Source organism: Vanacampus margaritifer, chromosome 16, assembly GCF_051991255.1.
Source record: "Vanacampus margaritifer isolate UIUO_Vmar chromosome 16, RoL_Vmar_1.0, whole genome shotgun sequence".
Classification (NCBI taxonomy): Eukaryota; Metazoa; Chordata; class Actinopteri; order Syngnathiformes; family Syngnathidae; genus Vanacampus; species Vanacampus margaritifer.
The window spans coordinates 9758004-9771194 of NC_135447.1; the positions used below are offsets into that span (position 1 = coordinate 9758004).

The 13191-nt window shown below is 41.3% G+C and overlaps 1 protein-coding gene across 1 annotated transcript in view; it reads right to left on the minus strand.

The window, feature by feature from the left end:
* The window catches only part of gsx1 (GS homeobox 1), a 25805-nt gene continuing 12614 nt past the window's right edge, over positions 1 to 13191 (minus strand). Inside the window, exons 4-5 of the mRNA XM_077546255.1 lie at positions 782 to 3721; positions 1 to 700 (exon numbers count right to left, since the gene is read on the minus strand). Coding sequence (XP_077402381.1) covers positions 342 to 700; positions 782 to 1370 — 948 coding nt within the window. The 5' untranslated portion in view covers positions 1371 to 3721 and the 3' untranslated portion in view covers positions 1 to 341. The remainder of the gene's footprint in view (positions 701 to 781; positions 3722 to 13191) is intronic.

Sequence of the window (13191 nt, forward strand, 5' to 3'; positions counted from 1 at the left end):
CAGCTGAGAAATGTGTTTTTATTTCAACATTTTTAAATAAATAAATAAATTTGCAATGACATTGAATAATACATTTGAGGCCAAGCTCAAAAACCGAGAGGGCAAACTTTCCCTGAGGGGAAAAAGCTATTTAGATTTTTTTTTTTTCATTTGGATTTTCTTTTACAAATATGGGCAACAACAAATCGACCGTTTTCAGAAAAAAACTACATGAAAAACGTACAACATGTATACAGAGTTATACAGTCATTCAGGATAAATTCCTGATTAAATATTTTCTTTGTATGTACATAAGTGTTACAGTCTTTTTGGCTCATTTAAAAAAAAATCGTCCAGGGAGTTTAGGGTGAGACGGACAAGTCCACATCATCCTTCTCGGAGAATGATGAAGGGGACACGGGCATGTCGTCCTCTTCTTCCTCCGAGCATCTGGCCGCCGACGACGAGCATTTGCAGCCGTTGTTGGCAGTCCGTGGGCCGCCGGTTCCGCTCTTGCCCTCCTTTTTGTGCTTCACCCTGCGGTTCTGGAACCAGATCTTGACCTGCTTCTCGGACAGGTTGAGGTAGGTGGCGATCTCGATGCGCCTCAGCCTGGACAGGTACATGTTGGAGGTGAACTCGCGCTCCAGCTCCAAAAGTTGCGTGCTGGTGAAGGCCGTGCGCATGCGCTTGCTGCTCTGAAGTTTGCTGTTGCTATTTTCTGTGGAATGCGAAACAATATCGTCAGGTATAGTCACAAGGAAGGAAGTGTTAGAGAAGTGTGGGATAGTTGTGGACTCACCGATGGAGATGCAGTGGTACTGCCGCGGGTCCGGCAGCGCGTAGGCGGCCTGGTACATGGCGGCTCCGTGGCCGAGGTTGATGCCGTTGGACGCGGCGTGCTGCCTGGACAGAGCCGTGTGGCAGTACTGCGAGCCGAAAGCCGGGAAGGAAGCTTTGAGGAGCGGCAGCGCGGGCGGAGAAGGGTGCAGCTGGGAGGCGGCCATGCACAGCGGGCAGAAGCACAGCAGCCCGGCCTTCCGGGAGTGGCACGAGCCCGGCAGCCCGTGCGCGTGGTGGCCGGACGAGTGCACCGCGTACGGGAAGAGAGGCGTGCTGTTGTCGCTCCCCTTGTCGCCGGCTTCTCTTAAAATCAACGAATCCACCAGAAAAGATCTCGGCATGGTTGCGGGCGCGCAGGCGAGTCGTGCTGCAGGGTGGATTTGGGACACGGGTGCGTGCTCTCGCGTGGAAGGGTGGACAGCGAAGTGGTGCTGAAGGCGCGCCGGGGGCTCCTTAAATAGGCGCCGCGGAGCCGCTTCGGACATGTGACGGTTACGCTGCAAGCGGCCGAGAGCCCTCAATAGGGTTTTGTGCTTTTCTCTCGGCATTCCCACTGCACGCTTCCCTATTATTTCACTTGTTAACTAAATGAACTGCATAATGTAGTCTATTCTTGTCAGCCCCACCCACGCCGCGAGAGGCGGCACTGCCCCATTCGGCCTTTTATCATCGCTCTTATTTTACCATAAAACACAGTTTAAATTGTCACATTCAGAAAGCTAGCTTGGATTCAAGTTATGCGGAATTGGTGCAAAAAATTGCGCACGCTATTTTGCCTATTGACAATTCCAAACATCCGGGTAGCCTATTTCTGATATTTCCTCAATGCAGTCATTTCCATGGCGCATTGTAGGCCTATTGCTTTTTGCCTATGTGACTAGCATTAAAAAAATATATAGTAGTCGTACAACATATTTTCAAATCAAAATAATTCTCCCTAACTTAAATTACAACGATCCAAAATCCAATGTTGTATTCGAGGAAAGTATCCCACTCGGAACTCAAAGCGTTACGTTCACAGTGACGAAACGTTGATGTAACTAAAACAATTGATCAAAACCAGCCATCTTTGTTGTTTACATGCTCCAAACACTTAAGAGGGCAGAACTGGGACAGAGATAAATCCGACTTCAAACCGTCCTCGAATGCAACACAAAACCGCCATTTCGACTTGTGACTTCAACTCGGAATTGTCAATAATCTGAAATGTTTACTTATATTTTGTATAGCTACACACAACAGCTGAATGTTAAGTATATGCAAACCAATTTAGGGTTAATGTGTCATTTCTAAGCACAAAAAAGGGACAAGTCATTGCCTGAAGGCAGTTCTGTTAAAGAGCAGTGATTAATTCCTTTGCTCGGGCCCCTGCCGGGTCGGGGGCGGGAGGGGTGGAGGTTTGGAAGAATATGTAAAAATAACCAGGTTTTCACTCGGCGGCCCTTATTGAATGTCATTGTGGAGGGTTTCAATGAGGGAGAAAGAGAGTCGAATTAAAGTGTGTGACAGCGGCGGATAGACGCAACAAAGGCGACTCTGTCATGGAGCGGCGCGGCCTCGCATTGCGCTCTCATTCAATTAGCTAATAGCAAAACATTTGCTTTCACTAGAAGGCGCTCTCAACACGACCTTCAAAGACGTGCGAGTTAAAGTTGGACGTTTTTAAAAATCATTAACGTCAAAAACGCGGAGAAGGAACAGCACCGCCTTTCGACCGGTTTCAAATGGTTTAGCTTATTTTTTTGGCCCATCCACTTTGAAACACATCAGGATAAATGCGATGTGTGCCACCATTAAAAGAGGCGTTATGTGTTCGGCATCACACCTCTAATGTGCAATAAACCTTAGACCTGTAATTAGGGTTCACCATTGCAGTGAATTAGGAGCAGTTAAACCCTGATGAGGTCTGTTATCACAGGATATAAAAATATTTCTTCAGGAACTGTCAATCTCGCCCAAACTTGTAACAACATCTTTAAAACTGCTTTTCAAAATTGCAAACACAAATGGAAAAAAAAAGTGTTTTGTTGTGTGTCAAATCACAGTCAACTGTGTGGCAGTTTGATTTGTTGCTCCGCATAAAGATGCTATTAGACGCACTAATTCCCAAATTATGGACAGCAGTCGCCCCGTGGATAGGAATAGAGGTTGTGCGGGTCGTCACGCAGGGGAGACTCATCCCAATTTGCACTCTCAACTGGAGACTGACAAATAGTTCTGACCTCCCTCTGGAGGCGCAGGCCAGAAGTGCAAAGAATCTCATTCTCCAGTTGTTACCGACGGGAATAATCCAGGCAAAAATCGCCTGCTCAGCACTTTTTTCTGCACACACCCAAAAAAAAAAAAATCATGTGTGCCCACATCAAGAATCATACACTGCGCTAATCCAACTTACATACAGCTGCTTATAGAGAATCTTCCAAATGTTCACATTGAATAAAAGACAGTAAATTATTTATAAGATATTACGATGGAACAATTGCCATCACTCAAATTCATCCCCGATGACGAGGCTGACCAGTGCCTGCTGTGCTGCAGGAGGAGATCATTTTCAGGGCCTTTTATGCAATTATACCCAAAGATCTCGTGCCCGCTGACATAAAGAGCGCAGTCTGTTTATGGAGATGTAGTCAATATCTCCTTTTCTTTCAGTATGAATAATTCATACTTTAAGACACTACCCCCCTCGCACTTAATATGTACGCGCACTTAAACACCCACACATCTCTAATACAAATGATGGTTTTAGCTGACAGTGTAACAGGATTTAAGGTCCCAATGGGGTTTGGGCCCGGCCGACGATGGGCGCTGTGACTGTCGACGTGACACAGAGGGCCGGCTGCCCCTCCTAATCTCCCCCTGAGGCAACATGGCGGAGCGCAGATCCCGCTGCACCTCTCTGGACACACAAAGGCCTGATTATCATTCATATGCTCACCACAAACACCAGCCCGATAGATAACAGATGACACATAAGTACCGGCTGAATGGTGCAATATGGTTGGGCTGCCCGAGTCTATAGGGACCAATGAATCTTAAAGCGAGAGGGCTTCACAGTGATGTGATGTTGGGGAGGGTTGCCAGGGGGGCTCTACAGGTGAATGTGGTCATGTGTGAACTTGTTGGAATAAAACAAAATAAACAGAAGGAATCAAGGTCATTTCAATGTGATATTAAATAAGGGTGATGTGATCCAGACGTAGGAATGTAGACAGTTTTATATTGCATCCACGCGTAAAAAAAATAAAAAAAGAAGATGGGTTGTATTCCTAATCCACTCGCGTATCTGTGGATTTTGAGCACATTTGGTGTATTTTACCTAATGCTGGGTTATTTATTTTGATGCAGCAGATTGGGTTGATGATTGTAATTTGGCAGCCTTAATTTGAAGATGGTTGCCATTTTGGGTTGTTTTTTTTTATGTGTGTGTGTGTGCTGAAGTTAAAGTATATTTAAGGTAGTTCTTAGAAAATGTTTGGGCAGTTGAGATTATTAGAATCAACTGTTGCTTTTCCTCGTCTTGTTCAAAAAAAATTTAAAGCAATGAGAGCTTTGCGCATAAGAAAGCTGAAGAACGCAGGCAAAGGTATCGAGTCAGGTACGAGGCGGGGAGCCCAGCCTATGTAAAAACAACCCCCCCCCCCCCAATTTTACCAACCAATCAGCCTTGGTCAGCGCAGCCCGCCCCCTCAAAAGTTCCAGCCGGCTCAACAAGACCCTGCTGCTGAGCTAGTACTCGGATGCCCCTTGGGGAATTGAACTCATTCACTGCCATTGACAGCAATAGACGTCAACAATTAATTTGAGCTATTTCTATTAGTTGAACTTTTTTTCCCCCTATTTTTGTTAACAAGAGTATGAAAGCCTAGACTAAAGAAAGAACCGATATAAAATTTGTGATTAATCGTGAGTTAACTAGTGAAGTCATGCGATTAATTACGATTACAAATTTTAATCACCTGATGCCTCTAATTTTTAATAATCTTTTCTTAAATTTTTTTAAATAATAATTAGAATTTTTTTTAAGAAAAGATTATTATAAAGATTACAATTTTTAATCGTAATTAATCGCAGGACTGCACTAGTTAAATCTGTTCTAATACAATAAAAAAAAAATCTAGGTATTTATACTCTTGTTAACAAAAGTGGGAACATTTTTAAACTAATAGAATTAGTTCAAATGAATTTTTGACGTCTATAGCCGTCGATGGCAGTGAATGAGTCAATTACCTAGGAAATTGTTGTTGGTGGAAAAGCGTGCAAACTGAATTTTACCTAGGTAAAATTGAAAAGTTCTCCAAAAGTTCCGGCGGTGGAAAAGCCTCTAATGAAAAAAAAGTGTGCTGTGACTCCAAAAAGGTTGAGAAACACTGTTCAAACTCATCGGCCTAAGCCTTTTTTTTTAGGTTTGACTCCGCCTCATGTTCTTTCACGACACTATTTCATCTGTTCCTTGGGTAAGGATAACATTTGGAAAAAAAAGAGTCTAGAGCTTTGCTACCCTGTGGCATGGAATGCTTTGATGCCATAACTGAAGCTCTGTGAATGTATTACATTTAGAGTTTTTTTCCATTGTATCCCGAGGGGCTACCAAACTGAGACCACCGGTGTCTGTGTTTTAAATTGTTGTTTGTTGTTGATGACAGTAAAATTATGGCTATGTGGCTACAGATCAGCAGCACGTTTCAGCAAACAACCTCTCTCTTCAACATGCTTCAAATTATGAAGCAAATTGGGATTTAAATTAAACATTTGAGTTTTTGCTGTTCTGCACTATTTAGATGAGGCGGGAAAAAAACAACTTCTTCTTGCGCCTCAAAGTGCTCAAAAGTCGGGCAAGTTGACCGTCGCGGCGTAGACGCTTGCGTTGAAATTTGTCATTTTATATCACGTCGGGGTCGTCAGTTGTGAAGAGGCGGTAAATGACGAGGCGAAGGCACACTCCGCACAAAACTTTCCAGGACCAACTCGTGTTCCTGAGCCGTTACAGTCCAAATGTCGGGTTCCAAAGAAAGCGGAATATTACAGTGACATATGAGGCGTCCCAATCTAGCTTCTGTGCATTTAAAGGAAATTTATTATAAGTGTTGCTAATGGATTATTTATATACAACAAGAGTTCATTAAGTTTGCCCCGTTTAAAGGTCTTTTAATTAAATTCCTCAGGACCGAGTTGTCGTGGAGCCCGGCAAGTGTATGACAAGAATAAATGGGAGATAAATGCAAACCTGAGAGTCTAGCCATCCTAATGAGCCAATTTACATCTAAATGTGACGACGTTATGGGAACTAAGAGGCTCGAGTCGTCCATGATGCATTTTGACATCTCACCAACCAATACCTGACTTGACTTTTCCTAATATTTGTCATTTATTCCATTCTCCCAGACTACTTCTTCAATTGTGTGGAATCAATGAAACGTAAGGAATGATAAATGCATTTGAGTCCAAATATTAAGTGGGCACAAAAAAAAAAAAGACCACAGAGCCATTAGAGGTGTAAATATGTTTGGATTATTTCAAATTCCCTTTTGATGTAAATCCATTTGTTCTGCTATAGATATGTCTCCAACGTTCCCTTTGACCCCATTCATATAAAAGCCTTGAAATGCTCTTCAAAGGGGTTTGTTACCCCGCGAAGGTCAGCAGGCGATTACGTATGGCTGCCTCACATTTTTCCAAATCAGAAGACTTTTGGCCTCGAAATAACAGGTCAAACCAATGAATTTAATGAACTCCCGCAGACACAATGAAGCCTTCTTGCCATTTGAACCCCAGCAAAGGGATATGGGCAGGTCAGCAAGGCCTTTCAAGGGGTCTGTACACAAATGTGACAGAGTGGAGGCGCTTGAGTGTCCACGTTGACAAGTTGTTCAAAGTGCCGGGGATGTCAGCGATGGTGCCTTCGTCCACATTGGCCCTTTTGTCCCAGGTTTTGTGTCCTTTGCCGCACCGTGAACGGTCCCCCAAGTACAAAAGGCCGAGGCGGCAAAGCGCCTTTTGCGATGTTCTGTTTGCCTTATTTCTCTCCGCCGAATGTCATGCTGCAGCAACACGCCCGAGACGTTATTGTGGCCCAAACAAAGACGGATGACGGCGCCGGACAACTTTGGATGGCGGCTCGCTGCTCCTCCCTCCTTTTCACTTGACTTTCCCGATCCTCCCCTTATTCACTTTCTTACTTTTCCTTCATTGTCACTTTTCGCTCTTTCCATTTTTGGCACTCTGATGTTTCCACGGAACACTCTTTCAAATGACAAAAGATCACAGGAACACAGGATGGGAGGACATTTCGCCGCCGTGGCCCAAATTCCCGCCAGCTCGCTGGATGCAGCTGCGAGGCCGTTTTGTGAGAACAAACATCTTTAAGCATATGGTTGTTGTGTGTTCACTTAATTGAGTCAATTGGAGGCTCATGGGAAACCACAGAGGGGGGTACGAGGCAGGGAGGGGGGAGGTCAGAGAGCAGGGAAGAGAAGTGTCTCAACACGGCAAGAAAGAACTCATGGAAACACGATTTACTCATTTTCAGCTAGGCATATTTTTGAGATTTACCTCAGCGGAGTTTGAAACATCAAAAGGCACAAAAAGTGGTTGAAGATTCAAAAGTGGAAACAAACAAACCACTGTGACTCCTTGAAAGTTTATGGTTTTCTCATTAATGACCTCCTGCGGTTTGCACTATTTCCTCCCCATTCATCTCACATTAGTTTCTTTTCAGGGGTGGCCTTTGTTTTGGCGGGGTCTTCATTTTTTTCCAGGGTGAAGCGGTTTGACTGCCAACACAAACTTTGACTTCTGAAATGTGGACAAAAGCTTTTAAAAGCATTCCGGCAGAAAGTTTTAAAGACACTCCAAGACCATCGATAAATGCGTTGATTGTTGTTGATGTGTTGCTTTGACCACACCAGACATAATAGAATAATTACCACAAAAAATGGAGTGAAACTGTAATTAAAGTTTGTGAATTTCTACATACATCTTTTCCATTTTTTTTTTTTTTTACAATATAAAATAGCAGCCAAAAAGGTCATAAAACAACAAACGTCTCAATCATTGAATACAGTGCATTTGCAATGTGTCAATTTGGATGCACATATGAGCAAACCAATCTCAGTACTGGATATATTTCATAAAAAGTGCAATGATCAATTGATTAATTGAGAAATAACTGACAACTACTTGATGAATCGTTTACATTTCTTTTTAATTCATTCATTTAATTTAAAATTGAATCTAAATACTCAAAATTTCAGGGTAACTATTCTTTTTTTTTACTAATTTTTTTTTACTAATTTTTGCCCATTTTCCTCATGCCAATTTCCTCACCAAATCGTGAATTTAAAAAAAAAATAAAATAATCCTATTTTATTTATTTTTGTGCACTGTTGATTTGAAAAACTGCCCCGTTTGGGGGGGGATTTTAACATAAAAAAAAAAAATCCAATTAATTGGGAAAAAGAAATCGCCATGTTAATTTATTACTGAAATAATTGATAGTTGCAGCCCTATATTTCATAAAGTAGTATCCTTCATCCTCAATTCTGTATTGTCAGCATTGTGATTTGCTTTTGTCAGATTTCTTTCTCCCCTACTTTGTTGTTGTATCCCTCCCACCCTATCATTATGCCCCCCGTGACAGCTATTTATTTTTATTTATTTTTTTGCCCACTCCGCTTTTGACAGAATCTATGGCTCCCACTCTCCCGCTCAAGAGTTATGACACAAGCAGTGTGAAAAAAAAGATTTAGGCTAATTCAAAGTCTATATACGAGCACATGTGTGAGAGTCGGTGTGATGACGGGTCACTGCCCATCTCGCCGGGTCCCCCCTTACATTCTGCAGATGCGCTCTATTGGGGAGGCGACACGCGGCGGGGCGCTGCTGGGAGCTCGTTACTTTTTCACCATTACCATAGAAACCGACACACTGGCTCTCAGCTGGTCAAGGCCAGGGGTCCGTCGACTTTCACACTACTCTAACGCTACGGCAGAATCCAAAATGGATCGCGGCACTCTGAATAATCAGCATTTAGACTTGGTTCAAGGACAAAATGAGCAGCCGGACCGGAAAAAAAGAAAAAAAAGAAGAAAAAGAAGAAGAGGCCTCCTATTTATAATAAACACAAGATGGAAAACACCAACACAAAACATGACTGTATTGTGTCTTTATTGATGTAAAGTGAAACTGTCAAGTAGTTTTATGGCAAAAAAAGCAACAGGTGACCCAAACAAGCAGTCAAGACAACTGTGTGCCATCAAATACAATGCCTGGAAAATAAAGTGTTGCTTAAATTAGGAATGGGCATAACTGTTTAGTTGGTTAATTGAGCATTAACCCTTTGCGGGATAGTGGTCACTAAAGTGGACAGCTATTCAAATTTGTGTCAGGGAGTCAGGCTATTACATTTTTTATTCATAATTAATCGCATGACTTCAAGTTAACTCACAATTAATCACAAATTTTATATCGGTTCTAAATGTACAATAAAATATTTTTTTCTAAGATTTCATACTTAAAATTAAAAGGATGTACTGTACTGTAAAAAAAAAATGTGATATGGATTTGTGTTGGGGTAATTTTTCTGCCACTAGATGGCATCATTGCATTTGTAAGATGTTGGTGACAGATCAGTGCATTTTTCTTTTCATATTAAGAGCCATCTAAACATGACGTAACTTGTGAAATTCTGCCCATTTTTAAAATAGTAAAATACAACTTGAGCCCGATCTCCACAAATATATGCATTATTATTACTGCTAAATTTTGGCGTGGACGTGTTTGCTGTGCTGCGACTGGCATTCCACCAGTACAGGCTTTCAAAATATGGGACTGTCATTAATCACACGTTAAAGAAAAATGTGGCGTTAAACGAACTTTAAGCATTAAAGTGGTCGGACGAATATGATAATATATATATATTTTTTAAATGCTTGGTTTTAGTTAGTTTTAGTATTAGTTTTAGTTTATTTTTTTAATGTTTATTTTTTATTTTTATTTCGTTTTATTTAACTAAACTAACGTTGGTCTCAGCTGTTTTCACGTCTTGAATTTGGAAAAAAAAAACAATAAAGAAGAATTCAGTGAATTTACATTAAAAACAAGTTTAAATTAAGAACCAATGCTCAAGAGTTTGTATCTGGATTTGTAATTGGCTGCTAATTGTCCTCACCAGTCAATTAAGGAAATGTAGACAAAGGTGTTCTTGTCCAAACTCCAGTAGTTGTCATTGTCCAACTTCAAAGTTGCGATGCCAATGCCCAAAAAAAAAATCGTACAGTTGTGGTGCATCCTCGCATAAAACATCAACGCCGTATACATGACACGCTAGGGCTAATAAGTGGGCATTGTGAAAGGTACGGGGGTCAGAGTTCACCATTGATCCTCTCACCCCTGGCAGGTGCAGCTCACAGGAGAGAGAGGAAGCGGCCCCCTCGTCTCTCCCACCTCTTCACGCTGCTCAGCGAGAGAAAGGGAGGAGTGTAAATGAGAGCACTCCAGAAAGCCATCACCTGCTCCCTCCACCCTCAAATCCCCGCCGACTCGGCCAGACAGAGATGTCCTAGCACGGCGGCCCCAAATTTCCCAAACTCCCGATTAACGAGTGGGACGAAGTGGGGAAAAGAGAAGACGGACAGAAAGAGGGAGGGGAAGGGAGGGAAGCAAAAGAGAAGGCCAGTTGAGATGTTTTGTTAACTATTCGCATCCAAGCCGTGATTTTGTTTTTTTGTCCGTTTTGTTGTTTTGAGTATCGGCACATTCACGGGCAGCAAAATGTACATTTGTCATGCCTGTAGAGGGAAGTGAATCGGGCTGGAAGGCGCATTGAGTTTGAGCCTAAGGGTGAGGTTGTGTATTGATGAGCGCCCCTCCCAGCTTCTCCCAGATTCCTCCTCTATTGTGACTTTGAGTGAATGTATCCTCTCGCTAAGGGCACTGGAATGTGTCTCCTCAACTCATGTGATGGATGGGGCCTTGTTTTGCACTCCTCCGCCCCTCCCCCTGAATCCCTCGCTCCCCCCCTCCAGCCTTTGACTCTTTCACCGCATCCTTTTATTCGCCGCCAATAAAAGTCAGCGATTCTTCACCGGCCGTTGTGCAGATCTGAGGGCGGCTGTTATTTTTCATCGGGAGTGTGTCACACATCACCATTCAGGCCCTCGGTCACACAAATTCAGACACAGGCAGGTGGAGATACACCATCAATGAATTATTCAAATGAGACACCCTTCCAGCCCTTTAAATTTCATTTAAATGCTGGCCTAATGGGGTTTATGCGTCTTGATGGCGAATTACTGGTTTCGATAGAAATAGTCTCGGGCCGCAACAATAAAATGTAAAGGAAAAAAATGACAAACTGATTTATTCAACATTAGGACTAGGGATGTGCGACTACAGATGCTATGTATCAGATTTGGGCCTTATTTGAAAATATTGGCAGTAGAAATCAGAAGAATAGAACATGTCCATTATGTCATGCAATTTTAAAGAAAAATGCTATTTTCAAATATATAGGTCTTTCTTTCAAATGATCTGCCATTGTTTTTTGGGGGAAATGTTATGTATCGGAACTTGGTATCGGTATCAGTGAGTACTCATGAGTACTCGTACTGTTATCCATCCGAAAAAAAGTGGACTCGAACATCCCTGATTAGGACATTATTCAAAACTAGCTAATCGATCCATCATAGCAATTTTTCAAACTTGCATTTTGAATGTTCCTAATAATGATTTTCAAAGAAAACACGCACATTTTCCATCACAGTGCAAAGTAGAGAAAACTATTTCAAACGTATTATTCAACATGTTATATAAGAAACTCCAAACCGGAGTCAAATGAATCATCAGCTTCTGTGTTAAGCAATAACAACCTTAACCTCTCAGTACTCAAACTCGCACACGCATAAAAGTGTTTACTTACAAAAGTTGGAACACGCACACACAGAAAACCTGACTGTTAATTTGTTTGAAGAGTGAAAGCAAATATCAACTAAATATGCACAATATGTGATTTAAATCAAGTACATAGCGCATTAAATATAATAATTGGCCTCTGAAAAAAATAATAATCAACAGCCTTTGGAGACTTTTTCTGTTTTTAGAATAGAAGTAGAACCTTTATTTGAGTAATTAATGGTTACCAACACTTTAACCATCGCATAAAACTACGTTTGTTGCAAAATGAATTTAACAGATGAGACAAGGATATAAATGAATTCAATTAAGTGGTTAAATGATATTATATCCCCCAAAATGTCATGGTTTTAGTGTCCACAACAAGTTATTTTTAACATTTTGCATGCGCCCTGGAAATTTGCCGTCCACCCTGTCATAATGAGGTAACCGCCCCTTTAAGGAACCCTGTCATTTTTTTCCGTAGCATAACAATCCGCATTTTTCCTTTCTTCAATGGAGACCAAAACTGTAGCTATAGTTACGGAGGAAGTATCAACACTGATGCTTCATAGTTTTGATCATGTGTTAAGCTAAATATCATCAAGCCAAACACGTCCACTCTGTCGAAGTGGAAAATATCAAATAATACCTTCAGAAACTTGAAATATATTTGTTAGATAGTACACAGTCCGCTTTTTAACAGAATCATGTCGTTGCGGTCCACGATGTGGTCAATAAATGCTAACATTAGCCAAAAATGTCCACCCTGTCAGAAAGCTGACACACATTTTTCTGTTTGTGTGGCAGATTTTGAAACCAGCAGTCTCCTATTCATCATCTAACGTGTCCTTTTGTGAAATTTTATTGAAAAGTTTAGTTCCAATGAAATATTTTAGGTAATTTAATATAAATGTATTTTGAATACTTGTAAACTAGCTTTCGGGGGGAATAGGTATCTTAAAGATCATTACTTTTGTCTATAATATGATATTCCGAATTAACCAAATGCTTTTTCTCGACTAAAGTGAAATGATACAATATGTCAGGAGGAGTAATGGTAACACTTTTTTTAAAAAATTTTTTTAGATCTGTGTATGTTTGTGTATAAGACCAAACGTTTTTAAGCACTCTTGCCGTAATATCCTGAATCCCAGCAAAATGGCTAAGGCATTACAGCGGAAGAGAAAAAGGGCAGTAATGAATTTAGAAGAAAATGGACATTAATGGTATTAACATTACGCATGTTCCATATAACAAATTATTGGAAATTTGACAAGCACACCAAATTATCTCCTCATGCTGGCCAGGAGTGCGCTGAAGTCCTCTCTACCTGCTGAGGAAAGACAATTTCTGCTCATTTCACTATTTTTAACAATAGAACCAAGCCATTAAGACAAATTAATGTCATTATCAAGTCTCTATGAATATGACAAATACCAGCGTTTCGAGCAGCTTTAGAGGCTATTGACAATAATG